This window comes from Gadus macrocephalus, chromosome 14, assembly GCF_031168955.1.
Source record: "Gadus macrocephalus chromosome 14, ASM3116895v1".
Taxonomy (NCBI): domain Eukaryota; kingdom Metazoa; phylum Chordata; class Actinopteri; order Gadiformes; family Gadidae; genus Gadus; species Gadus macrocephalus.
Window position 1 is genome coordinate 4,161,368 of NC_082395.1, and position 27,500 is coordinate 4,188,867.

The 27,500-nt window shown below is 45.3% G+C and overlaps 3 protein-coding genes across 7 annotated transcripts in view; 2 read left to right on the plus strand and 1 right to left on the minus strand.

The window, feature by feature from the left end:
- LOC132471748 (coiled-coil domain-containing protein 81-like) overlaps positions 1-7,452 on the minus strand; it is a 14,055-nt gene extending 6,603 nt beyond the window's left edge. The window contains exons 1-8 of one of the 3 annotated variants that reach the window (XM_060070983.1): positions 7,327-7,452; positions 7,127-7,188; positions 6,776-6,929; positions 6,123-6,307; positions 5,963-6,037; positions 5,462-5,615; positions 4,753-4,867; positions 1,015-1,108 (exon numbers count right to left, since the gene is read on the minus strand). In XM_060070983.1, coding sequence (XP_059926966.1) covers positions 1,015-1,108; positions 4,753-4,867; positions 5,462-5,615; positions 5,963-6,037; positions 6,123-6,307; positions 6,776-6,929; positions 7,127-7,188; positions 7,327-7,402 — 915 coding nt within the window. In that variant the 5' untranslated portion in view covers positions 7,403-7,452. Of the gene's footprint in view, positions 1-1,014; positions 1,109-4,752; positions 4,868-5,461; positions 5,848-5,958; positions 6,068-6,122; positions 6,308-6,775; positions 6,930-7,126; positions 7,189-7,326 lie in introns of all 3 variants that reach the window. The other 2 variants (XM_060070982.1, XM_060070984.1) reach the window with 2 other exon arrangements.
- A 2,565-nt stretch (positions 7,453-10,017) lies between these two features.
- Positions 10,018-21,028, plus strand: LOC132471609 (interleukin-18 receptor 1-like). The gene is made up of 12 exons (XM_060070790.1): positions 10,018-10,299; positions 10,718-10,982; positions 11,469-11,637; positions 12,230-12,380; positions 12,762-12,821; positions 13,509-13,632; positions 14,248-14,393; positions 14,829-14,978; positions 15,326-15,478; positions 17,662-18,811; positions 19,240-20,499; positions 20,650-21,028. Exons 1-10 carry the CDS (start codon positions 10,254-10,256, stop codon positions 18,033-18,035), a joined length of 1,638 nt encoding a protein of 545 aa, XP_059926773.1. The 5' UTR covers positions 10,018-10,253; the 3' UTR covers positions 18,036-18,811; positions 19,240-20,499; positions 20,650-21,028.
- Positions 21,029-22,478: 1,450 nt separating this feature from the next.
- LOC132471610 (interleukin-18 receptor accessory protein-like) overlaps positions 22,479-27,500 on the plus strand; it is an 8,495-nt gene continuing 3,473 nt past the window's right edge. For all 3 annotated transcript variants that reach the window (XM_060070791.1, XM_060070792.1, XM_060070794.1), the window contains exons 1-6: positions 22,479-22,883; positions 23,948-24,119; positions 24,480-24,657; positions 25,160-25,228; positions 25,445-25,574; positions 26,635-26,789. In XM_060070791.1, the coding sequence (XP_059926774.1) occupies positions 22,726-22,883; positions 23,948-24,119; positions 24,480-24,657; positions 25,160-25,228; positions 25,445-25,574; positions 26,635-26,789 (862 nt within the window). In that variant the 5' untranslated portion in view covers positions 22,479-22,725. The remainder of the gene's footprint in view (positions 22,884-23,947; positions 24,120-24,479; positions 24,658-25,159; positions 25,229-25,444; positions 25,575-26,634; positions 26,790-27,500) is intronic.

Below are 27,500 nucleotides of genomic sequence, written 5' to 3' on the forward strand. Positions count from 1 at the left end.
CTATAGGGAGAGAGGGACAGGTAACACAGGTAACACAGGCAACACAGGTAACACAGGTAACACAGGTAACACAGGCAACACAGCTCCTATAGGGAGAGAGGGACAGGTAACACAGGTAACACAGCTCCTATCGAGAGAGAGGGACAGATAACACAGGTAACACAGCTCCTATAGGGAGAGAGGGACAGGTAACACAGGTAACACAGCTCCTATAGGGAGAGAGGGACAGGTAACACAGGTAACACAGGTAACACAGCTCCTACAGGGAGAGAGGGACAGGTAACACAGGTAACAGAGGCAACACAGGTAACACAGGTAACACAGCTCCTACAGGGAGAGAGGGACAGGTAACACAGGTAACACAGGTAACACAGCTCCTATAGGGAGAGAGGGACAGGTAACATAGGTAACACAGCTCCTACAGGGAGAGAGGGACAGGTAACACAGGTAACACAGGCAACACAGGTAACACAGGTAACACAGCTCCTACAGGGAGAGAGGGACAGGTAACACAGGTAACACAGCTCCTATAGGGAGAGAGGGACAGGTAACACAGGTAACACAGGTAACACAGCTCCTATAGGGAGAGAGGGACAGGTAACACAGGTAACACAGGTAACACAGCTCCTATAGGGAGAGAGGGACAGGTAATACAGCTCCTATAGGGAGAGAGGGACAGGTAACACAGGTAATACAGGTAACACAGCTCCTATAGGGAGAGAGGGACAGGTAACACAGGTAACAGAGGTGACACAGCTCCTATAGGTAGAGAGGGACAGGTAACACAGCTCCAATAGGGGCAGAGGGACAGGTGAGACAGGAAACACAGGAAACCAGGTAACACTCACTCCCAGACATACAATCATGCAAAAGCTCAGAGTCAAACAGGCATACAACATATATGTGTATATATTGACCCATATAAAAACAAACGCTCACACAGAGAAAAACATCCGCTCACATAGGAGGAAAACATCGTACATAGATATAAAACGCCTATAAAAATAGACATACCTGTCCAGCACGGGTGTGTCCAGTGCACCTCGTTTCTCTGTGAGGGGCTTCCTCTGTCACTACTCCCTCTGGTGGTGAAAAGGAGACACTGCTCCTGGAAACACAAACGCGTAGAAAGTCCCTTGAGACAGTATAACGGGTGGTGCGTTTAAACGTATGATACAAAGATGTGTTCCAACATGATTTATATATTTTTGTATCTATATATTTATATATAAAATTAGGAAAATAGGAAAATAGGAAAGTAGCTGATGCCCTAACCCTCAATTAATAATCAATTCAGTGTATGTCGCAGTGGATCAAATTGTAAAAGCACCGCAAATGCTCCCTTCGATTCCCAATGACAGTACTCAGCCACAATCATTATATTTAACTACATTTAGTTCATATCTTATCATACATGTTCAACTTTATCAGATCATACAGTGCCTTTTCTGCACATCTGCATTTTACTGAATGTATTGCCATGTACACTATATATATATATATATCTCACACACACACATAAAAACACACAGATCTATATATTTATCCATCTATATATGTATACATTATTTATTTATTTTTATATATATATATATATATATATATATATATATATATATATATATATATATATATATATATATATATAATAGTGCTGTCTAATATATGATTAATATATTTAATCTCGATTAATCACATTAATGTCATAGTTAACTCGCGATTAATCCAAAAAAATAATCTATCCTAAATATCTCTTGATTTCGTGCTTCTAGCCTTTTGTGAGATCCGAAAGTGTTGAGAAGGACAGTAAGAAGAGAGACCCGCAGTGAATTCAACCCGGTCCACTTGACATCGGGTAGGTGCATGACAGTCAGAGGCGCCGCGTCCCATTAGGCATACCAGGCAATTGCTTGGGGCCCCGGGACACTACTAGGGCCCCCAAAAGGCCCCCCCAAAAAAATAAAAAATAAATCGCTCCATACCCCCCCCCCCCCCGTCAACAATCGCTCCGTACACCCCCCCCCCCCGTCAACAATCGCTCCGAACCCCCCCCCCCCCCCGTCAACAATCGGCCCCCTAAGAATTCTTGTTTGGGGCCCCCACACTACCTCGCAACGCCCCTGATGACAGTGGTAGGCCTACCGTAACACTTCAATAGCCCAGGCTTTTATTTGTTAGTTTATCACTGAACTTTCGAACTAAACTCTTGCTCAGCAAAGATGGGAAATATTATAACATTTATTATTTAAACCAGTATAAATATTCCTACCGTACGTAGGCCTATAGGGGCCTACACATTACAAGGCTATCGAAAATGTTTCGGGGCTGTCGGGCTGATTACTGCGGGATAACAATATCGCTTATATAAAAGTTCCGTGCAGCGCCGTCCGGCAGCCTGAGCTGTGCGCCCGCAACCTCTCACTCACTCAACAGACGCAATCGATCACGGAATCGAAGGACACTTTCCGTACTCAACGGCAGCCATCTTAGCTACGTGGCGGAAGAGGCGGAGCCAGGCTGAGCCGAAAGTCGGCGCATTTTCCACATAGCATGCATTAATAGTCATTTTGAAGTTTTTATAGCTTTTTATAGCTGCTAGGCGTAAAGACTTCACAGTTCAAAGCGGGATGTTTATTGCGGGGGAGGAGCCGCGGCGGCAGTCGTGATCGTAATTTCCGTGCACCACGGAGTACTCGATTTGGAACAGCACTCACATCTGAAAAATGAACGTACTCAGTGAGTACGGATAGTACTCACTGAGTCCCGGTGAGTCCCTAATGCCGCATTTCAGGGTCGAATCTCTGGACTGAAAAGGCAGATCTGATTCGACTCAGAAAATTCAGAGTCGGGGACCCTGAATGAATCTGTAAACTGGCAGTTTACACAGATTAAGATGTTCAAATGTATTTAAAAAAGGTTAAGCTAAAACATGCTTAGATAAAGTTGTTAAATTGTGTTGTTTAAAAACGCAAGAAGATGTAATGTTTCAGAAATATGTTTGAAATGTGTAAAATAATTAAAATAGCTTTCAAAACACAGGTATTTAGAAAAAAAAATTGGGGGGGGGGGCTCAGCTGAATTTTTTTCTCTGAGGGGGGGCTCACTCTCTCACACTTTGAAAACCCCTGGCCTACATCATCCTGCCCATTGCCCAACAATATGGGCACGATCTTAACCAAGCTCTCCTAATCGGGTCAGCAGTAGCCGTGTGTCAATGCCTAGCCTCTGCGTTTGAATGATATTGAATGAATGGAACGTTGCATTTTTTTATTTCTGCAAATATTCTAAGCTAGAGAATGCGCGCCAATCAATGAAACCTTATGCGGAATCAGATAAAGTCGGCTCTCTTTGCTGCACAAAACATGTTTCAGAAATCAGCACCTAATTGTCACACAAGCTATTTTAAATTTTTGTAATATGGAAGGGGGGAAAATGCCTTGAAAAAATGTACGCTCAGGATTAGGACCGATAGGCCTACGTCGGCCTAGGCCTAATCAATTGTATTTTAATATCTTTAGCATTCAAATTATTGCAGTCTATTCTTTTCGTAGGCTTCTCTGCTGTTGGCCTTGATGGGGAGATATTTTAACGCTTTTTAACCCTTCCTGCGACATTCCTGCGTCTCCCTCAGTACGGAGCCCATTTCAGCACCGTGTCAGTAGACAGCTACAATCCTGCAAACGTGCAGTGAACACGCGTTCATGTTAAGAGGAGTTTCGGGAAACGCTCCAAAGAAATTCACGATGGTTCGCAAGATCCATCGTGAGAATGATCGTACGAGCGAAGATCCATAGTTATCGGGAAACAAACGAGGCCCTGGCTCGAACAGAGTGACACACACACACACACACACACACACACACACACACACACACACACACACACACACACACACACACACACACACACACACACACACACACACACACACACACACATTAAGGAGTTTTTCATGCACTCCGTATCCTTGCTTGCCCCAACAAGTTTGTGCAGCGTGCTTGTTGTTTTGTTTCTGGTGTAGATCCGGTATGGTGTTGTTGCTAGACAGCAGGTGAAAAAACGACAACGTTTGCCAAGCCAAAAGAGCGTTAATCGCGCGATAAAACAATTAACCCCGTTACGCCGTTAATGACGCTTTAAAGTTTAAACTGACAGCACAAATATATATATATATATATATATATATATATATATGTGTGTGTGTGTGTGTGTGTGTGTGTGTGTGTGTGTGTGTGTGTGTTCTTCAGATCCTGTTCTTCGGATAATGTGTTTCACTCATCATCGTTAAAACATAATACTTTAGTGCACGAGGCGCGTGCACGTTGACCCAGATAGCTTTAGCAGGTAACAGAGCAGTGTCCGTTGACCTGGGCATTGGGTGGGTGTGCGTGCATGATTGATGGGACTTCTCCTGAGCTGGAGGGCTGTAACAATATAGGACCCCCTGCTAAGCCCGCCTCCACCAGGGTCAACTAGGGACCCCGCCCAGCCCAGAAACACTAGACCCAATCACCTTGATGTGTTTGTGTGTTGGTTATTGTGCATGGGCTTTTGTGTGCGTGCGTGTGTGTGTGTGTGTGTGCGTGTGTGTGTGTGCATGTATTATATGTGTGTGTATATCTGTCTTCAGATGAATGTGTGTGTGTGTGTGTTTCAATATGTATAATATTTGTGTGTATGCTTGTGTGTGTGCGCTTGTATGAAGGTAGAATGTCACAAAATGCAAGCTTGTAGACTTAAAAATAACCTTACTTCTTAGCAGCCTGTGGGGGGTAGTCGCTGTTCTTCGGACCCCCAGAGAGGGGGACCCCGTGGACTCCTGACCTCTCAGCGGGGTCAGGTCGGCTGGGTCTGGGATCCCTGGGCCCTGGGACACACACAACTCAAATATATGGATTTCGTTATGGATGTTATGAAGGCGACCCTGATGACTGCGCTGACAATGTTTTTGTTGGGGGGGGGGGGGGGGGGGGGCGGGGTAGGAGCTCATCACAATGTCCCTAATACGGCGTTCTTCTGTCTTGGCGCCGCTCTGACATGTGTCTGTACGTCTGTCTCCGTCAAGCTTGTTGTTGGCGCCCAGATTCCTTCAAAGGTATTCATTAAGCATATCTTATTTCATCTTCTTATATGCCGCCTGGTCCCATTCACACCAGCTACTCAGTGTCCGTCGTGATGGTGTCTGAATGTAGGTGTGTTTATTGATTCCTTCATCACATGTACATTCTTCTAAGGGTTAGTGTGTCGAATCTTAACTCATCTAAAGGCTGGACCAGAGTTTAGAGGTTTACACACAATACTTTCCAAAGGGAAAATGCTGTAACCCAGAGAAGTTATTGAGACCACGAAATAACAAACTCATTTTTTTTAAGACTCTCCCAGTCTTCAGAATAAGAGTAAGTTATCCTAAAAGGATGAGAGTTATAGGAGGTTATTCTGAGGTGGTGGAGGGGGGCTGGACCTGCTGTGTCCGTGCTGTCCGGGGCCGGTAGGGGCCTGTGTCCGTCTCCGGCCCCAGACGGGGTCCCTCTCTGGGGGCACACGACGGAGGGCAGTTTGGTGGAGCCCGCGGGGCTCAGGCGTGCTGACATCAGAGAAACACTGCTACCAGGTCTCTGGGCCCATGGGGCGTGTGTGGAAGAAAAACACCAAACGTTTGTTGGGTCAACATGCATTCGATGAGTTAATACGAAGATATTGATAGAAAGCTTTAAGAAACGTACAAAAATGAGAACCTGTTTTTTTGTTGTGATTTTGATTATGAGTGTGTGACGGAAATACGAATCTCTCTCTCTCTCTCTCTCTCTCTCTCTCTCTCTCTCTCTCGCCCTCTCTCTCTCTCTCTCTCTCTCTCTCTCTCGCCCTCTCTCTCGCCCTCTCTCTCGCCTCTCTCTCTCTCTCTCTCTCTCTCTCTCTCTCTCTCTCTCTCTCTCTCTCGCTCTCTCGCTCTCTCTCTACTCACGTTGGACAGGGCCAGCAGGAGTCTTCCGGTAGAGTCCAGGGTCCTCACAAAGTCCCTGTTGAACTTCATGCCCACCTGCAGGGTGAACCAGGGACTCTAGAAACGCTGTAATGTCAAAGATGCGTTAAGGTCCTAGAAGACACCGTCGGTCAGGCCTCACCTTGTGGTTCCTGATTGACAGCGTGCCGACCCCCTGCAGGGCGAGGTGGGCGGGACCTCCCGAGGCCAGCGCTCGGGGGAGAAGGAGGAGGGTCTCGCGGACACACCCCTCCACCACCTCCCGCTCAAAGGGGCCGACCTGCGAGACGGCCGCGTAGTTCAGCGCCACCACGGGGATGTGTGTTGCTGTGCGCAGACCCACACGCACCAGACGCACACACGCATACACACACACACACACACACACGCATGAAGGAATGTACCTCCTCGCTTGATGTCAAACTTAAGGTGCTTGAGTCAACATGTTCACCAACATGAATCCTATCAGTCACTCACCATCGCCCACCCACGGCGGATGTGGACTACCCTCACCATGTGTGTTTTTTGGGGATGACGTGTGTATGATGCGTGCAGTGACATTGTCGCGTGTATCGCTGTTTTTGGCATCTTGCTGTGTTTATCTTGGTCTTTGTCTTGGTGTGCGTGTGTGGGCGGGTGTATCTTGGCATGTGATTTGATGGGAGTTTCTTTGCGTGTGTGTGTGTGTGTGTCATTGTGTGTGTGTGTGTCATCTTGGTGTGTGTATCTCGATGTGTATCTTGGTGGGTGCCTTGATGTGTGTGTCTTGGTGTGTATCTTGCTATGCTCTCTGACCTGTGGCCAGGGGTCTCTTATGCCTCAGGTTCTGGGTCTGGACCAGCTTCTCAGCCAGGAGGAAGATGGGTCTCTGGATCACCGCCATCTTGTTTCCCAGGTCCAGCTGTAGCTGGGAGAAAGAGAAGGTGCCCAGGCCGGCCACGTGGACACCCTACGGCCGCCCATCGATCGATCAGTCGCTCACATTGACCATTCATCGACTATCAATAATATAGCAATGATATACTGTTATTGCTGGTGCAGACAGACAGACAAACAGACAGTCGGTCAGGCAGACAGTGAGACAGGTAGACACACAGACAGTGAGACAGACAGTCAACAAGTAGACGGACAGACGGGACAGTTCACCTTCTGTGAAGTCATTTGATGTTCTATGTACTCCGCAACGTAACCCCAAATGCTGTCGATATCTTAAACAATGTCAGAAACAAACAAGTCTATGCAAATGAATGGCAACATTGTACTCAGCATTTTCTTTACTTAGCCTCCCTTCCTCTTTTTTACCCCCAGAAATAACCACAGCCACCCGATTCAAACTGTGTGCCGACCGTTTCTGCTGAGCCCCGACAACGTGGGCAAGAGGTTCCTCTCCGTGTCAGACGCCAGATGCAGCAAATCTGTCATCTCATCAATAGAGAAATCAGCTGATAAAAATCTCCTTCTGCACAAAACGTAAAAAAAAACACCCTGTGACACAAAATTCTGCTGTAAAGGGTTCGGCTTGGAAAACCTTTGTGACCAGCCTAACCAGTAAGTGGACCAGCCTAACCAGTAAGTGGCGGGGGTGGTGGTTGCTATAACAACCACAATACAAGGTGAGACACACACACACACACACACACACACACACACACACACACACACACACACACACACACACACACACACACACACACACACACACACACACACACACACACACACACACACACACACACACATACACATGGCACGAGGCCGTCCCTTGGGCTGGTGTTGATTACTGATTGTCACAAGAGAATGAAAATCTCTAGGAAGGCAGAGGTAAGGTTGATAAGCCCTTTGCGAAATACGAGGCACGCGAGGCTGCGTGTTCCTGTGAGTCATCACAGCACATCAGTGTATATCTCAGAGATTGATAAACATTAATGCCATAATATCCATCCTCGAGTAGTCAGTGTTACAGGCCAGTACACCTTCAGTCAAAGTAGGCACCTTTTAATTTGATATTGTTTTCTACACACAATTTTGTTTCCAAGCTTGCTCTTCTGCATCTTAATGTGGCCTTACCATTTCCTAAGAGCACTTTGGTATCTTTGTGGACTCTGAATTATTTGAATATGTTTTCTAATAGTTTTATTTGAGTATTTTATTTATAGAATTAAATTAGAAATACACTGTGCTCGACATCACAGTGTTACTGTCTGGCTGATAGACTGTTTCCACATCCTACAGTACAGTACTGAAACCCTATTTCAGTATTAGAGAGGAAGGCAAACCACTTGCTTATAAATGAAACTTACAAAGGGAAACAGACTTGATCCCTAAGACCACCAAATCTTCGGAGACGACTTGCTGGTTGTTTCTATCTCTTTTTTACTCAAGTCAATTCAATGTATTTTTATTGCCCTTAATTTTAGTGACAGCCTGGGATAAGAGTGTGATGGGTGCCATCTTTGACCTACATTGTAGTCATAGTCGCATGACAACCAAGCTTTTGAAGTGCAATTTCCTCTCTTCCTCTTTCCTCTTAACCACAGGTCATTATGTCTTTAATTAGCCTTGTTTTTGCTCTTTTTTTTAGTTTCTGTCTATTTCCTGGAAGATGGAGAAATGGAATAAAGTCTGTACTTTCCAGATCGATTAACGATTCCCTGGAAAAATACACAATTATTATGGCAACAGTTCATTTCGGTTTCAGTTCATTTTTTCCATTTCTATTCTGAAAGCCGACAGCACAACAAGACCGTTTGTCCAGGTAGCTGACTAATAGGGTGACCAGATTTCCTGAAACTAAAGTATTTTCCGTGTGACTGTAGTGCAGTTAGGTGAGGTCAGAGACGCAGATAATAGGCTCAATTTCAACACGTAGGACCAGTGGCGGCTGGTGATGACATTTGTGGTTGGGGGACAGTCAGAGACGGGGGGGTTTGGGGGTCCTCCCCCCGAAAAAAAAATATTTGTTAGGTGTGATTTTCTGTATTCTGGTGCATTTTGGGGATGGCCACTATAAAAATGAGTTCAGTTTGATTTGCAGAGTCTGGACAAGCTTACCCTGCATGACCTACTTTATGTCATTCCACCAACCATTGTTATTTGTCCTATGGGTGTTATTCTGATATTGAGGCAAATCATCTAATGCTCACAACAATGGTAAAGGGGGGGAAAATCATATATGTTTTTTGTAGGCTTAGATATACATTTGAGAGAAAATATGATAAGACATTGAATGAGTGTCGTGTGGGACTATCTATATTTTTTATGAATTAGCCTGAAGCTTCAGAAAACAAAACAAAACAAAACGTGTGTGTGTGTGTGTGTGTGTGTGTGTGTGTGTGTGTGTGTGTGTGTGTGTGTGTGTGTGTGTGTGTGTGTGTGTGTGTGTGTGTGTGTGTGTGTGTGTGTGTGTGTGTGTGTGTGTGTGTGTGTGTGTGTGTGTGTGTGTGGGGGGGGTCTGGTCTGGTCTGGTCTGGTCTGTCTGTCTGTCTGTCTGTCTGTCTGTCTGTCTGTCTGTCTGTCTGTCTGTCTGTGTGTGTGTGTGTGTGTGTGTGTGTGTGTGTGGGGGGTCTGGTCTGTCTGTCTGTCTGTCTGTCTGTCTGTCTGTCTGTCTGTCTGTCTGTCTGTCTGTCTATCTGTCTGTCTGTCTGTCTGTCTGTCTGTCTGTCTGTCTGTCTGTCCGTCCGTCCGTCCGTCCGTCCGTCCGAAGAATTCTCAAAACGAAAGTATTTTCTTCAAGTATAATTATTTACAATTTCAAACACAATTTATATTAACTAAAAAAATCATGGACAATATCCGTCCGTCCGTCCGTCCGTCCGTCCGTCCGCCCGCCCGCCCGCGTGTGTGTGTGGGAGAGAGAGAGAGAGAGAGAGAGAGAGAGAGAGAGAGAGAGAGAGAGAGAGAGAGAGAGAGAGAGAGAGAGAGAGCCATGTAATCGCGGACAAAAGGGGACATTTCATAGTGGTTCGTGGAAACCTGGATTTTTTATCGTCCCCACAGGCTTTGTTCGGGACTCGGGTCACGCAAGTCCTCAAGTGAAAAAGAAAGTGAATTCCCCATCATAATGTCTACACGAAAGTGTGGGTGGCTACTTCTCTCCGCCAGCGTTCATTGATCAGAAACTAACGTGGGAGGCATTTTCTAAATCTGTTTCCCTGCCAAAAGAGGGAGGCAAACATCACGTCGGGACTCTGGACCCTGTAGTCGAAGTATATAGCCTCAGTTGTTAACAGATCCTTTCAGTTTTACTATTAGTCTTCTGGATATTCTGGTACCAATGGCAACTCTTTTCTTCGCGGTGTTGTATTTCCTATCATTTCAAGGTAAGATTTTCTAATCTTAATTCCAAAAAAATGAAAATAAAATAATATATTATTACACAGTGAATAGCCTACACTTGAATTCACAATTGGAATAATAGTAGGCCTAGGCCTACCTATCGCGCATGCTGGTTAGTTCAGACTTGGAGGATATACTAGGTAGGCCTATTGAACTTTTATATAATAATTTTAATAGTTTAATAGTTACTAACAACTTTTAAAGTTTAGGCTACTCACTAAACCCGAGAAGAACACAGACGGACAGTCCGACAGAAATACAGAACAGAAAGTAATGCATGCGTGGAAGATTATTAGCCTATAGCCTACGCAAATATCAGAAGTTTTGAAGTTCAAAACAGGTTGAGGAACCCCGAGCCAATCACAACCATGGAGGTTTATACAAGAGCTCACTCTTCCCCAGGTCTCCGCAGCGCGTTCGGGGACCAGCACACAAAGCTGACCGCAACGCAGGGAGAAATGCTCGTTGTAAAGTGCGGCTGCCTCACACGCGGCCTCCCGGGGGGCACCAACATCACCTGGACCCATCACCACCCCTCAGAGAGCCAGCGGCCCCTGTTGCAGAGTCGTGAAGACCCGGACGAGGACACCCTGGGGGACCCCAGCGGGCACTTGGTGGTGCTGAGTGCGTCCGTGGAGAGGCAGGGCAACTACTCCTGCTCCCCGTGGTGAGGGCATCCTTGAAGAGGAAGAGGAAAAGGAAAATGAAATAAGACGTTTAGCTGCGTTCAATGGTCACTGATAAGAATATGGCGACATTGATGTTATCCCGGTCGTATGATTACGCCGATCTGTGTTTGACAGATAGACATTTATTTATTATTGATTTTGTGTTATTTATTTATTTATTTATTTGTCTCTAACCAATGTGTGTAATATTCCCCGTCTGGGAAAGTATTATCTTATCTTCATATAATATTTTCTTAGTATACGAATACATGCACAATATTTATTTTGCTTAATATTTTTTCTAAATCAACAATATCATACAGCATGTTCTAGTTTCATGAAGGTACATAAGGTAAATAGCTATCCTCGCTAAATGTGTTCTCTGAACGTGTGAAAACAAATCAAAAACAGTGACATTTAGTTTGGATACTGAAAAACAAAGAGAGTGTAAAAGTCTGGTAACTGGATTATTTTGGATGGAACAGGAATTCCAACACCACCTGCTGGTACACTTTGACTGTGAGCCCGACCAGACAGGAGGAGGTCCGTGTTACAAAAAACTGCTTTAATGGGTTATCCTGCCAACTGAAACATTTCTGCCTGAGGGATTTGGTTATCCCATCACTTGAACTCAACACAACAGTGTGGCAAAAGGTAACTCTCAAGTGTTCTCTTCTCCTCTTCCCTCCTCTTCTCTCTCCTCCTATCCTCTCCTCTCCCTCCCCCCTCATCTCTCCTCTCCTCTCCTCATCTCTCCTCTCCTCTCCTCTCCTCATCTCTCCTCTCCTCATCTCTCCTCTCCTCTCCTCTCCTCTCCTCATCTCCCCTCCTCTACTCATCACTCCTCTCCCCTCTCCTCTCATGGTTCTGTATTCATCTATCCCATCACTTAAACTCCTCACCAGAAAAGTGTGGCAAAAGGTAACTCTCAAGTGTTCTCCTCTCCTCTCCTCTCCTCGCCTTTCCTCTTCACTCCTCTCCTCTCCTCTCCTCTCCTCTCCTCTCCTCTCCTCTCCTCTCCTCTCCTCTCCCCTCTCCCATGTTTCTGTATTAATCTGATCCATGTGTCTTAATGACAACTAGAACAATCTATAATTCACTGTAGGTCTTTACTCGGCTGTCCAATTCAGCTCAAGTAGTTCTTAGGGTCAAAAGATAAGAGGTGGGCCATAATGATTTAATGTAATACCATTGATCACGTATCAGCTGAATCAATCACTCTTTTTTCTGAATCCCAAACCTTCAGGACAACGATGCCCAGGGGGACTCCTCTAACGGCTATTTCGAAAAAGTGGCGGAGAAAGATGAGGGCGTCTACACCTGCCGCCAGTCATATCAGTATCGCGGACGATTGTATAATCATACCAGCACCGTGATGCTCAAGGTCAAAAAGACAGGTCAGTTATTTATTAGTTCTTTCTATTCATCCATGGTATTCATCTCGATTTTTTTAGCCTGGTGGGAACATTTGGGATTCTGCTTGTTTTCAGCCTTGCTTTTAAATCACTTTTGACAAAAGTGGCTTTCCGACATAATGTAATTTGGCAGAATTGGATTAAAAAAAGAAAATCAACAAAAAGGTAAGGGAGTTATGGACGAAAGAAAACAAAAGAAAGAAAGCAAAAAAGAAAGAAAGTAAAAGGGAAAAATAAATTGAAAGGAAGAGGTTACTATATTTGTATCAAACTTTGTGCGAAAGAAAAACAAATAAATAAATAACTATTGGTTTGATGGATGTTGTAGCCTTCGTCATATTTTAAGCTTAATTTATTCCTCAGGGTCGTCAATCCCCCGCATCTGGTCCCCCAAACCAGGGACGGTGTACCCGGTACAGTTAGGTAAGACTGCTCACAAACCAGGGACGGTGTACCCGGTACAGTTAGGTAAGACTGCTCACAAACCAGGGACGGTGTACCCGGTACAGTTAGGTAAGACTGCTCACAAACCAGGGACGGTGTACCCGGTAGGTAAGACTGCTCACAAACCAGGGACAGTGTACCCGGTACAGTTAGGTAAGACTGCTCACAAACCAGGGACGGTGTACCCGGTACAGTTAGGTAAGACTGCTCACAAACCAGGGATGGTGTACCCGGTACAGTTAGGTAAGACTGCTCACAAACCAGGGACGGTGTACCCGGTACAGTTAGGTAAGACTGCTCACAAACGCAGGGGAGGTGTACACAGATCACTTAGGGAAGACCTTCCTTCCCTTTACTATTTAGGACACAATGTTATCCAAAGTCCAAGTACAGTGTATGCAGATACATGTAACTTAGAGCAGGTAGGGGTTAGGATGCTAACGGGAGGGCTGCAGCCTCAGGGTTACAATCCAAAACAAGAGCATCCTTGAGCCTTATTTGTATTTTTGTATTTTCTATTGTGATTGCCGTTGTCTGTGTTCGGTTTTGTACTGATGTGTGCTGTTGTCTGTTCGCCTGCTACCTCTGAATCTCTCCTCGGGATCAATAAAGTACTGGTATGATATCATCTTATGTGTGGAAACCCAGTGTGCATGTCCTCCCCAGGTTCCCAGCTGGTGGTGCCCTGTGAGGTGGAGGTTTACAACATGTTTGATAGTTCGTACTGGTTAGACGGGAAATCGTTTGTGACGGACGACCAGAATCAGTCAGTTTACTCTAACAAGACAGTGTAAGTCATTCTGTATTAGCAGGAACCAACACGTGTATGTACACATTTTATGATTTATGATAAAGAACACGCAGATTCCTGTTTTGTTTATTTAACTTAACGTTGAAGTGTGTGGAATTTAGTGGCACTCAATCAGAAAAGACTTATATGTATACTCATCTATGTTTTAATTTTTGTGTAATCCCATGAAAATAAGAGTTATTAGTTTGATTTTTTTCTAGCATAATCACTAGTTTGCTTGTAAACTATGACCTATAGTTTCCAAGACTTAATAACTCAACACAATTTAGGATTCTATCAAGGAAACCCATTGGTGTGCTTTCGGTTGGTTGCAATCGGCAAACTCACCAGTAAATTCTAAACCCTGCATCTTTAAATTCTAATTTAAATGTCGCTCCCTATTCCCTTCTCCTTCTTTCCCCTCTCCTTTCTTGTCTCCTCGTCTCTAATCTTCTCTTCCCCCATCTCCTCTTCTCTCATCCCTCCCATCCACTCCTCAACTCCACTCTCCTATCCACTCATCTCTCTTCTGCCCTCTTCTCTCCCCATCCCTTTTCTTATCTCTCCTCCTCCCGCTTCTTTATTCCTCTTTCTCTTCCTCCATCCTCCCGACAGAAAGGTGGGCGAGAAGGGAGAACAAAAGATCACTACGTCTCTGGTCTTCCAGAAGGTTACAGCGGACCAACTTTCAAGGACTTACACCTGTAAGCTGGAGTCCACAAAAAAGTACTCCAACGTCTCCATCACTCTGGCTCTGAAAGGTAGAACACACCACTTGATTAGTGAAGATATGGGATGATATATGTCTATATAGATTTAAGGAAAATGGTTTTGAAAGTAGCATTGATTTAGATACACATAGACGGATGAATAAATATATTAACCAACAGACAGCAGACATTAACGCACAAAGTTACCTTGTGAATGTGTAACAAAGGATTTTGAGCAGTTATGTCCTTGCCCTAAAGGGTCTAGGGTCATGGGGTTGGTATTCTATGTGGGACTTTGAAGCCCTTGGAGACTTAGCGATACAAATAATTACATATAAAATCTGTGCGGGAAGATTTTGCCTGTCTTTCATGTGACCCTTGTACTTTTCATGATAAACATCTTTGAGCATGTGTCGTGATGTTGTGTGGTTTTTCCTCATCCTCCATCTTCTCCCTCCTCCTCCATCATCTTCCTCTGCATCCCAGATGTGCCGGTCTCCAGTCTCAGGGTGGCCCTCCTGGCTGTGCTCTTCGCCATGCTAGCAGTGGTCTCCTCCGGCCTGGTCTTCTACTGGTGTAGAGTCCCCTTCACCCTCTTACTGAGGGACAAGCTCGACTGCCAAAGCAACGCCTCAGGTGGAGACACCAGTGAACACGATTAGCTTCATCATTGATGAATTGTTCCACTTAATGCATCAAACCTTTTTTGCTGAATTTCTTCCTGTTTTTTTTTGATAGATATCCAAATATATATATGCTTTCGATGCAATACGGCTTGACTAACTGGTCTGAGTGAAATATTGTGAAACCTGCCAACCACATATCTTAGTAATAATATAATTTCCTAGTATTTACTGAATCTGGGGTGCCTTGAATTTCTGTTTGGACATTCAAGCTCCCCATCCCACCCCAAAGAAGTTGGGCAACCACGCATTAACGCGTCACATTTCATCACATGAAACTCTCATCCGATTGGTCCACAGATGGGAAGCTCTACGACGCGTACCTGATGACCTATCCGAGCCAAACGGAGACTGCCCTCAGCGAGGAGGACCGGAGGTGGATGGAGAACGTTCTGGAAGAACAGCTGGGGTACCGCCTGTGTCTCCAGGATCGGGATGTGTCTCCAGGGGAAGGTGTGTTTAGTGATCACCATATGACCAAAAATATAGATTTTCCATATTCCTTATTAAAATATTATTAGGGGAGTGCTTCATGGAGCGCTCAACTGTTGTTCTTCTTAGGCTTTGTTCTTTCTTTCTTTCTTAAATAAAGAAAATATTTTATACTTTTTAAGCTATTCTACTTTTAAAATATTATTTTTTACAATGGAGGTCAACGGGAGGGCGGCGGAGCTATCCGCCCATTCCGACACGGCAACTGCTTCAGACTCCGTAACTTGGTCAAGTCTTAACCGTTTACCTTTGTTCAAATGTTTATTTTTTGATTACCTTTTATACTTTTTTCCTAATCACAGTTTCAGTTCCACATCGGCTTCGTTTTCAGTTGGTCTCATTGATTTATAGGTTAGAGCGCGCGAGGACGTGCAGGCAGTGTCGCCAGATTGGGCAGTTTTTCCCGCCAAATTGGACTTCTTTGTACGACTTTCAGGCAGCAGCGCCAGATTGGGTGATTTTCCACACCCAATTGGACACCTATAAATAACGTTAGGCTGGAAAAATTAGCATTAGATAGAATTATTACACTGCATACAATTTCGTCTGGTTAAAAAAAAAAATGGCGGGATTATTATAATTCTTTCTACAAACATCAATCTATACCATACCTTTCATATATGCATATCGTTTGTGCAGCTAGTACCGCTACTACTATTACAGCTACTACTATTACTACTTAAACTACTACTACTACTACTTCAGCTACTTTTACTACTACCTCAGCTACTGCTACTATTACCATTACTACTGCTGCGCTACTACTACTACTACTACTACTACTACAGCTAGTACCACAACTACTGCTGTCTTCCAGCTTTGAAAGTATTACTGTTTAGCTTCCAGCTTTTGTAACAACGTATTTCAGCACTTTGCTTCTTCAGGTAATGCAATTCAGCGTCCGTTTTCGATTTCAGCTTCCAGGTTTGTCAGCAGTGCACTGCCATACATTTGACCTTTCCGACTTTTCAGCAGTGCAGGGCAAAACATTTGACCTTTCAGATTGCTCAGTTCAATTCATTTTACATTTCCGGCATTTTTTAGCGATGCTTTTGCGCTTTTCATTCAGCCGTCACCTCATTCGTTTCCAACCATTTCCTAGTTTGAATTCTTACGCTTATTCCATTCCTTTGCTTCTGCTGTAGTCTGGCTGAACGGAAGTGGACAGCGTCTATTGCCTAGCGTCGGATTTGGCCGCGACTCCTCCCCTTCCGGTTGCTCCCCCTCAAACTCGGAAACTAGGCAGTATGGCGAGTTTTGAAGAGGACTTTGACGGCGCTCTAAAGTTGGCATGTTTGGCTCTTTCCGTCGAAAATTGCAAAGAACTGCAAAAGATTTGCTTGCAGCATTGGCTGAGGAAGAAAGATGTTCTATTTTGCATGGACACCGCTGCTGCTTCCCGGGCTTAACACCGCCCTAGACGATTGTGATTGGTTTAAAGAAATAAAAACAGGCCCGCCCAGTTTCCCCACGGATAGACGGCTCGAGGTAGCGTGGCTCCAGACCATTCTACTTGCTGTAGTTTGGTCTGGCTTTGCGAGACTACTTCTGCTGTGACACCCAGACGCAGGGGCGCAACTGCCTACTTTCTGGGGGGTATGCAGACACATAGCAGGCGCCCCCCCCCCCCCCTCTTTGATCTGGGCACAAATTTGACCTAAAAAAGCTTTCTTTCATCCCTGCGCACCCTTTCTCCTTCCCAATCTTTCTTTTTCTATGTTGTGACCCTGAGGCCTTTCTTCTCTGCCTCTCCATATTGAGGTACGTGTCATCAGATGACAATGCGGTTCAAATGAAGACGCCCTGGCGCTCGCCTCCAGGGCGTGTTCGAGGGGGCGCCCTCTGGAGCGCCGTGTGGAGAGGAGGGGGGGAGGGAGGCGAAGGAGGGGGGGAGGGAGGCGAAGGAGCGGGGGGGGGGGGGCGCCTTATCAGTGACGTCTCTCTGTTACACAAACGCTGTTAAAAACAGAAAATGCAGACTCAATTTTTTTTACTTCCATCGCTTTGGCGCCCCCTCTGGTGCGCCCCTATGCACCGCATATAGTGCATACCCACTTTTTACGCCACTGCCCAGACGGATGAGTAAAGAACTCTTATCTCGTCTACCCCCCCCCCCCCCCACCCTGTCTCTCTCCCCGCCCCAGCCGTGGCGGATGCAGTGATGCGGTGCATCCTGCAGAGCCGTCGGGTGGTGCTACTGCCCAGCGCTGAGGACCAGCCCGCCCTGTGCTACGGCCTGCCCAGCGCCATCCACTCTGCCCTGGTGGACAAGAAGAGCCGCCTGCTGCTCATCCGGACCAAGACCCCCCGGAAGCTCTCGGTGGAGCAGCCAGAGGAGGGGGGCTCCAGAGCCTTACCCGAGTCCCTGAGACTGTTGACTAAGGCTGGGAGCTCCGTCACCTGGGGGGGACCCTGCTCTCGGCCTCTCTCCTCGTCCTTCTGGAAGAACCTACGATACCACCTGCCCGCCCCGCGCAAGCTGAAGGCCATGCATAGCACTTTTGACTCAGTGTGCTAACCCTGGTTAGCATGGTTTGCAGACTCAGTGTTCTAACGCCAGTAAGCATCTGGCTAACCCTGTTAGGTATAGTATAGAACTGTAGCCTCAGTGTGCTAACTCTGGTTAGCATAGTATGCAGACTCATGCCGTTTTCCAATACCCGTACTATCCGTACTTACTAGCCAAATTTTGAGTACGTAGCACGTTCCAATTCAGATCCGGCGAAAATAAGTATACTTCAAGGACCCGGATGTCGCACTCAAAACGGGCTAATCGTGAAGTGTGGATCGAAGGACACTTTCCGTACTCAACGGCAGCCATCTTAGCTACGTAGTGGAAGAGGCGGAGCCAGGCTGAGCCAAAGTCGGCCCATTTTCCACATAGCCTGCATTAATAGTGTCATTTTGTAGTTTTTATAGTTTTTATAGCTTTTTATAGCTGCTAGTTCACCGTTCAAAGTGGGATGTTTATTGCGGGGGAGGAGCCGCAGCAGCAGACGTGGTCGTAATTTCCGGTTAGTGCACCACAGAGTACTCGGTTTGGAACAGCACTCACATCTGAAAAATTAACGTACTCGTACTCACGGATAGTATACTTCCTTTAAGTATACTCATGGAAGTACGGGTATTGGAACACGGTAACAGTGTTCTTACGCCAGTAAGCATAGGCTAAAGCTTTTAAGTATAGAACTGTGGCCTCAATGTGCCAACCCTGGTTACCATGTGCTAACCCTGGATAGCAGTGTATGCAGAATCAGTGTTCTAACGCCAGTAAGCATAGGCTAACCCTGTTGAGTATAGAACTGTGGCCTCAGGGTGCACTCACACTAGGCCATCTGGCCGTGGCCGTTGGCCATTTTCACACCTTAACCGTGCTCAACTGGCCCCATTGTTCTCTGGCCTGCATTCATACTAGGCCATCTGGCCGTGGCCGTTGGGCGTCGCAACTGTGGCCTGGCCACGGTAGGCTCTTGTACATACGTCATCACGTCGTAACACGTCATCACCAAGCGTCCGCTGCATGGACCATAATAAAGTCTGCCGCCAGTCAGAGTTTTAACAACAATGGACAACAACACAGAGAACACAGTTCGCACTTTGCTGAGTCTGTTGCTTATTTGGAGCCGTTCTCGGATAGAGCGCACTCTAGTTCACACTCACTAGTTGAACCGCTTGACGCCATGTTTACCGTTTAATGGGAAAGAAGCATAGGCTAACCCTAGGTATAGAACTGTAGCCCCATTGGGCTAACCCTAGTTAGCACAGCATTCTAGACTTAGGGCCCTATTTTAACGGTCTGAAATGCAAGTGGGAAGCGCAAAGCGCAAGTAGCTTTGTGGGCGGTTCTACGGCGCTATCGCTATTTTACAGGCGGATAAATTACACTTGCGTCGCGGCGCAAGTGTCAAAAGGGTTGGTCTGAAGCAGCCTAGTTACCCGTAGGTGTGGTTTGGGCGTAACATCCAACAAACCAATGAGAGTGCCAGCTCCCATCCCCTTTAAGAGCCATGAGCGCATTTGAATCGGACAAGTTGATATTTTGACAGCGCGTCTGCAGTCTCCGATGAGACAGATGCACATGAATTTCAAACTGCAAATGGCTCAGTTTATTGCCAAATAATATGGCCTAATTCACACATGGAATAAGGGGTTTTCTTCCACAACTCAAATAAATTTCGGCAAAGAAAACGTATATGATATAACATATGATATGCGGTAACTGTGGTTCTATTTAATGATATACGCAATATATTATAAACATTGTTTCTTATCAGTATTGTATGCTATCCTAATATGCATGTGTCCCCGCGGTAATAGACATTGCCATTGATTGTATTATGCGTTACGTGTTTAGTTTGCGTGTGTTTAAACAGAGCACACACGCGCGCCCGCATTCATTCATTCTTTTTAAAACTCACTCGCGGTAAAACAATGTTTTTCTCGATCAAATACTCATCAATCCTAAAAGTTATGGGCATGTAGGCCTACACGATGTCTCTGTCAAGAAAATATGTGTTTGCTGTACGGTGTTTGCAGATGCATTGATTTAAAAGTACAACTTATTACCGCTGCATCAGCTGTTCTTTCCCAAATAATTTACCAAGAATGTGTGGCTAGGTAGATGGGAGAAGCAAAGTGTATGCGCGAGGTGCACAAGCAATCCGTATGCATCGCATGCGCATGTATGCATGCGCCCTTAAAATAGCATCTGAACAACGCGCCACTGACTTTAAACCAGGTATTTCCTGGTCAGTAGCGCAATGGTATTCAGAAACGGCAAAATACCGTTTGCGCCAGAACACGCCTCCTCCTTCCGCCGAACCGCCCCTTGGGGCGCATGATCAATCCCTAATTTACCGGCGAGTGGCGGTGGTGGGAAAAGAACGCTCTGCGCCAGTTGTTAACTAGCAACGACACATGCGCCAGTGACTAAGTCACTTGCGCCGGATGCAAGATAGGGCCCTTGAAGTTAGCATACTTTGGTTTGCGGCACTGTAGTCTCAGTGTACTAATACTGGTTAGCGCATTGTGTTGTGCATTGTGTTTTTTATTTATTTTATTTTACCTTTATTTAACCAGGCAGATCAAGAACAAGTTCTTATTTACAGTGATGGTCTGACAAAAAGCACAAGCTTATTGGGGGGGGGGGGGGAAAGAGGCAGTGAGAAAGGATAGGTTAGAGAGGCGACAGCACACAAACACAGCTGTAAAGACATACAACAAGGCAGCAACAGGACCCTACAGGGTTAACATGCTGTTACTCAGACATATAACAAGCATGAGCTTAGAACAGGATTACATAAACAAGGCAGAATAGCAAGAATAAACTCATATCAAAATAACAATTGTGAAAACGTAAAAACATAAACATAAAAACAGGTGTTATGACAAATTGTGTGTGTACGTTATATGTGTAAGTTATTCGTTGTGTATCATAGTCATCATATATATCCTCTGGTTTGATTTGAATTGGCCCTTGCTTGAGACCTGGAATAAATGACTTGAGCCACATATCTGTTATGTCTTATTTTGTATATAATTATTTTGGTCTTTTATTATTTTTGGTTCATCCATACTTCCATGTTACCAGATATGGATGTTTGAGGCTGATCTAGGTTATTGTGGAAATGTTGCTAAAATATGAGGCAGGTGAAAAGATGAATGTTATATATTATAGTATTGAGTGCAATTGAACCACACCTCTGTAAGGGTCACCATATATGCTCCAAATCACAGATTGATTGTTGGAGATATACCTATTTCCTGTTGCATTTGGGCCAATATGTTTGATTCCCTGAGGGCCATACTATTTAGAGTTTAAGTGCTCCAATGATACATTTTATTATTTTGGAGATTTGGAATCTACTAAGGTTGGATTCGTGCAAATGGGACCATTGGCTTGGGTCAAGATGGGAAAAGCAGTTTTTGGAATTTCAAATAACACAAAATTACAGAGAAATCTGAAATCTTAATTAAGGCTTAATTATTGTATCCCCTTGTAAAATGTAACAATATATTTTAATAGTGATGGAAAAAAGGTGTGAGCTGTGCTCCATATCTAGGGGCCCATACAAATGTCCTTCATGGGGGGAAATTTGACATTTGTATATCATACTTTATATTTAGAATGATATACCTTCAAAACCCTTTGAGAGTGAAACTATACAAATAGGTCTACATTTTACTTGACTATTGCGATGAGGATTGTGGATATTTAAAGGTCAACGGATGAGAGAAGGTTAGAAAAGTAGATTCCCCAACCCTCAACTACTATGATATCATTTCATATTTTTTCGACAAATCGAATGTGCACACCTGCGCTTCCTGAGTTTCAACGACGCCCAATGCATCCCCTTTCGTTTTCAATTCTGAAGAATCGCTCTTTCATTGTTAAGAACAGGGAAATCTTGTTAATTCAGTGGCGGGTATTTGTCATATTTCCAAACCATTGTCAAGTTCAACAGCGAGCCCCAGACGTATTAACCGGCGGAATAAATCTTCCATTTACACACCGCACAGGAAGTGACTGTCACGTCGCCACTTCGTGCTGCAGCCCGAAAGCGAGAAAACGAATTGCCTGAAACACAACAGGAAACAAATCACCCACAAGCTCTCCCCAGAATAATACCACAAGATCGAACCCTAAAAAAATCCAAAACCTGTGTGTGTGTGCGTGCGTGCGTGTGTGCGTGCGTGTGTGCGTGCGCCTGTGTGTGGCTGTGTCTGCATGTGTGCGTCTGAGCGTGTGGTGAATCATTTCGAAGATGCAAGGAAAAGAGTATTGAATGCATGAACAAGGCTGAACAGCACAGAGATCTCTTCTTCGCAGAAGTTCTCTTCTTCGCAGAAGGCAACGCACAAGGCGCTGTCATTCGCAACGCGTGTGACCGGGGGATGTCATCCCCCTGTGTGATAGCATGGGGTGGGTTGGTCTCACACACCTGTTCGTTTTGATGGGATGCTGCAAGGATATACGGTGTCAGCAGACCTCAGGTAGTCCATTTGTGCAGTTCCATTTTGTACTATTATTTTTCCTATGGATTCATTTTGATTTTCTTATTTTTTTCAGATTTATCAGATTTATACTTGACGGAAACTTTGGAAAAGATGAAGCCTACTTTAACCTTTAACCTTTAACACCCTCACCAGAAAGTGTTACACACCCGCCCAGACATCACTACAGAGTGGTCCTTGGGGAGCCCTTCGAGATGAAGTGCGTGGCGTCCCCTGGGAGCGATGTGCGGTGGTCCAGGTTTGGGGCAGGTTCGGGAGTGAAGGACCCAGTGCCAGTCAGCACAGAGAACCTTCTGAAGATCCCGGCCGTGACCGCAGATCATTCCGGAAACTACTCGTGTGGCAATGAGAGGTAACCTCACCAGGGTTACCAGGGTTCTGGTCCAGTGTGGAGAACATGAGGGTTCCTTCTGTTGGTCTAATACAGTGTTGAGGTCATAGCCAGGGTTCTGTTGGTCTAATACAGTGTTGAGGTCATAGCCAGGGTTCTGTTGGTCTAATACAGTGTTGAGGTCATAGCCAGGGTTCTGTTGGTCTAATACAGTGTTGAGGTCATAGCCAGGGTTCTGTTGGTCTAATACAGTGTTGAGGTCATAGCCAGGGTTCTGTTGGTCTAATACAGTGTTGAGGTCATAGCCAGGGTTCTGTTGGTCTAATACAGTGTTGAGGTCATAGCCAGGGTTCTGTTGTGCTGAGCCAGTGTGGAGAACATAACCAGGGTTCTGTTGTTCAGATACAGTGTGGAGAACATAACCAGGGTTCTGTTGTGCTGACCCAGTGTGGAGAACATAACCAGGGTTCTGTGTTGCTGACCCAGAGTGGAGAACATAACCAGGGTTCTGTTGTTCTGATACGGTGTGGAGAACATAACCAGGGTTCTGTTGTGCTGACCCAGTGTGGAGAACATAACCAGGGTTCTGTTGTGCTGACCCAGTGTGGAGAACATAACCAGGGTTCTGTTGTTCTGATAAAGTGTGGAGAACATAACCAGGGTTCTGTGTTGCTGACCCAGTGTGGAGAACATAGATAGGGTTCCTTCTGTTAGACTGATACAGAGTGGAGAACATAAGGGACAGGATAGTCATAGCCAAATGTTCTGGGTTCAAACCCCGATTCCCCTGTAGCTCTCAGAGAGGGGGTCCCCTCTTGTGTGTTTTTCCTCTAGGTTTCGGGGAGCTCTTCCTTGACCTTCGGAGGGTTTGGGATTAGGGGGCTGTCATACAACGTGGGGTCTGTGAAGCTGTTGGGATTCTGAGTTACTCAGAACTCTGTTTTATGGAATCCCTTGACTAGACTTGTTCTGTCAGCATGCAGAACGTGAGGGTGTGCTTTTAGGGTCATTGAGAAGGATGAAAGTGTTCCCCTTCCACAGTACATTACTGTACCTCAGTAAGCGGGTTTGTGTTTGCTCTTCAGTGGCGCGTTACTGGACCTCCAGCTCCAGGTGTTTGAGGGGTCCAGGCGGGCCTGCTCTGCGCTGGGGCCCAAACAGGTGACCCTGACCTTGGGCGCGGGAGGGAAGATTGACTGCCCTCCTTCCACCTGTGGCGACCCAGACCTCTTCAACTCGCAGGTCACATGGTACCAGGTGATATTAAAACCTACTCATGTCACTACCACTACTATCATCCCATTTATCGGTACTGATCATTGTAGTAAGAAAAACAGCGTAGTAATGTAGCACAATATGAAGAGATTGTTGCAAAAGGAGAACAAACCACAACCACACCTGTTTACTATATGTAATATTATAACTGTTATTTTGCAATGTTTGTGTGTATCTGCGCTGGGATGGCGGAAGGAAAATTGCATAATCCATAAAACACAGTGCATCTCCTCTCGCTAAGACGAATGCCTTTTGTACATTGTCCCTGACCCAAAGCGACTCTCCGTCAGTGTCAAACACTCTACTCGGTCAGAACCAACACAAGCCTGTTCTTCTAAACAGAATGGCCGTTCGATCTCCGAGATGCAGAAGAAGAGGGGTGTGTGCAGTGAGGGCCCCCGCTTGATGCTGTGCACGGTGTACGCCCAAGACTCTCAGGCTGTGTTCTACTGTGACCGACACGCAAAGGGCCCCGGGCCCCTCTGGATCACAAGGAGGGCCGTCAACGTCATAGTCATACGTGAGTCTCTTTGAGTCTGTGTGTGTGTGTGTGTGTGTGTGTGTGTGTGTGTGTGTGTGTGTGTGCTTATGAGTGTGCGTGTGTGCGTGTGTATGTGTGTGTGTTTGTTTATGTATGTGTGTGAGAGTGTGTGTGTGTGTGTGTGTGTGTGTGTGTGTGTGTGTGTGTGTGTGTGTGTGTGTGTGTGTGCTTATGAGTGTGCGTGTGTGCGTGTGTATGTGTGTGTGTTTGTTTATGTATGTGTGTGAGAGTGTGTGTGTGTGTGTGTGTGTGTGTGTGTGTGTGTGTGTGTGTGTGTGTGTGTGTGTGTGTGTGTGTGTGTGTGTGTGTGTGTGTGTGTGTGTTTATGGAACTGTATGTGTGTATGTTATTGTCTGTATGTGTGTGATAGAGTCAGAATCAATCTGTTACACGATGGAAGGCCTGCCAGCGGATTCTCCAAATGAGCGTTTAAAATAATGTTTTCATTGTAATAATGTCTTTCATTCATTCATTGTTTCAGCCTCAGATACCGAAATCCCCCCCACGATCCTGGATCCCAACAACAACAAAACTGAAGAAGTGGTCATAGGTAAAAGATCCAAAATGGCCACCCTAGCGGGCCAATTATGCCAGAATCAAACGATACCTTGATATACCAGTTTAGCCATACTTAACTTTATCAGCCTGCCTAATGATTACTGTCATAATGCCTGGGTCCGACTTGATGGGGCAGTTAACTGACTGAGACTCTGCTCACTTAAACTAGCAACTAAATGTTTGACTGACCCTAATTTGCTTGTCAAAGGTGAGCCACATACTCTACGGTGCAAGGTGACGTTTGGTTTCGAGAGGAACATTTCCTCCAAGGTCCAGTGGTACACCAACACGGCGGCAGACCAGGCACTGAAGATTCTGATTGACCAACAGGAGCAGACGTACGTACAGAGGAAGATATGAACAGAAACCCCTTTAATGGTTTCCAATCACCTTGTCTGTTTCTCCCTTAATGGGGAGTGTAGGATTGTTGGGCCTTGTATAAACATGAGGGTGAGAGCAAAGAAAAACACCTTTAAAGAGAGAGATTTAATGACCTGTAATATAAGACCTGTAGAAAAATACCTGTAGCAAAATACCTGTAGCAAAATACCTGTAGCGAAGACCTGTAGCAAAGGACTTGTAGTTTTGGACCTCTAGCATAGGACCTGTAGCATAGGAGCTGTAGCATAAGACCTGCAGCATAGGACCTGTAGCATAAGACCTGTAGCATAGGACCTGTAGCATAGGACCTGTAGCATAAGACCTGTAGCATAGGACCTGTAGCATAGGACCTGTATCATATTTATTAGATACTGTATAATAGGACCTGCGGTATAGAGCCTGTAGAATTGAGCCTGTATAATAGAACCTGTAGCATTTGTTACGCCCAAATATCAAAGGACACCTTTTACAAAAACCAAACCAGTGGGATTTATTTACCGAAACATATGAAAAGGACATGACATTAAGATATACAACAAAGTCCAAAACATAAAGACAAGACAAATCCCAGAGAGGTGGCCCGACCAGCCAGCAGTCCCAAGGGAGAAGGATAAAGCCATGCAAGCCAATCAGAATCCTCAGAATCAACAACAACGAATAACACGAGCGTCTTCTTGTAACAAACAAACTGTAAACATAGGGCGCTCAAATGAGAGGCCAAACCGCGTGGAAATATCTGCTGATTGTGCCCCTGCGCCACCCAAAGACCATTGCACTGCCAGTGCCAGGCCAGTGGGGTGTAGAGGGGCGTAACACATCAAACCTACAAGATGTATCTATCATGGCCAGGGCGAGGCGTAGTGTTTCCTCATATTTTAGATGTGAAACATTCCCAAGCGATCAGCTGACATACGAAACACAACGCTCAAGGGGGTCCGCCTATTCCCCCCAGCCCCCCCCCCCCTGTGGTGTGAGTTCAACATCTTCTGAATCCTATGATTGGCTTTGCTCCTGAAGGAGAGAGGAAATGATGTTCAATCAGACGGAGGTGACTCAGGTGGCGGTCCTCAAGGTGGTCACAGAGCTCCACCTGCAGCAGGTCTTCACCTGTCTGGCCACCAACGCCAAGGGGACCACGAACTGCACCATCAGACTGCGGAGACGGGACGCAGGTACGGGCTTCATTCATCATGCATTACCTCACCCATTAGAACATCTGTCATCATAATGAATTACCTCACCAATTACCTCATCTATCGGTTATTTTCCGGCATTATCTCATCCATGACCTCATCTTTTTGTTCCTCTATTTGTTATTCTTAATCGCTTACCTCAACTATTTGTTTATTTATGTTAGATGAAGTCGATATTTCGTACAGCCGTGGGAATTTGTGTGTGTGATCAGGAGTAATTACGAATGAATTATGTAGTAAAAAGGGAATTTATTTTTCATTATTAGCGTAAGAAAGGTCAGTCGAACAGATCCAATGTCATGTGCAGTGTTGGGTATCGTTACTTTTGAAAGTAATCCGTTAGGTTACTTTGTTTCTATCAATTAAAAGTAATCCGTTACGTTACTACGTTACCTATAAATAAAAGAAACGCGTTAGAGTACTCGTGCGTTACCAACAATTAAAATGCGTTTGGGGTGCGTGCGTGTCCGCCTAGCGCAACAACAACACACATCCTCCTTTAGATGCACCAACAGTGCTGACTGTTTATGAATCAATCATGAACCTATAGCATAATGACAGGAAAGACAGTCATCATATTGCACGTTTTATTTAACAGGCATTCATCCTTTGATCATTTGAACAGCTTCCATGAATAACATACTCCGGTAACAGGCAGTTATTTTAACAGAATGTAGCTGGGACTTTACA

Excerpts from the sequence above, each read along its gene's own strand:
- LOC132471609 (XM_060070790.1), top strand. The coding sequence starts at position 10,254 with ATGGCAACTCTTTTCTTCGCGGTGTTGTATTTCCTATCATTTCAAG. Across the intron at positions 10,300-10,717 it reads GTATTTCCTATCATTTCAAG|GTCTCCGCAGCGCGTTCGGG; the intron begins GTAAGATTTTCT and ends ACTCTTCCCCAG. Across the intron at positions 12,381-12,761 it reads GCTCAAGGTCAAAAAGACAG|GGTCGTCAATCCCCCGCATC; the intron begins GTCAGTTATTTA and ends TTTATTCCTCAG.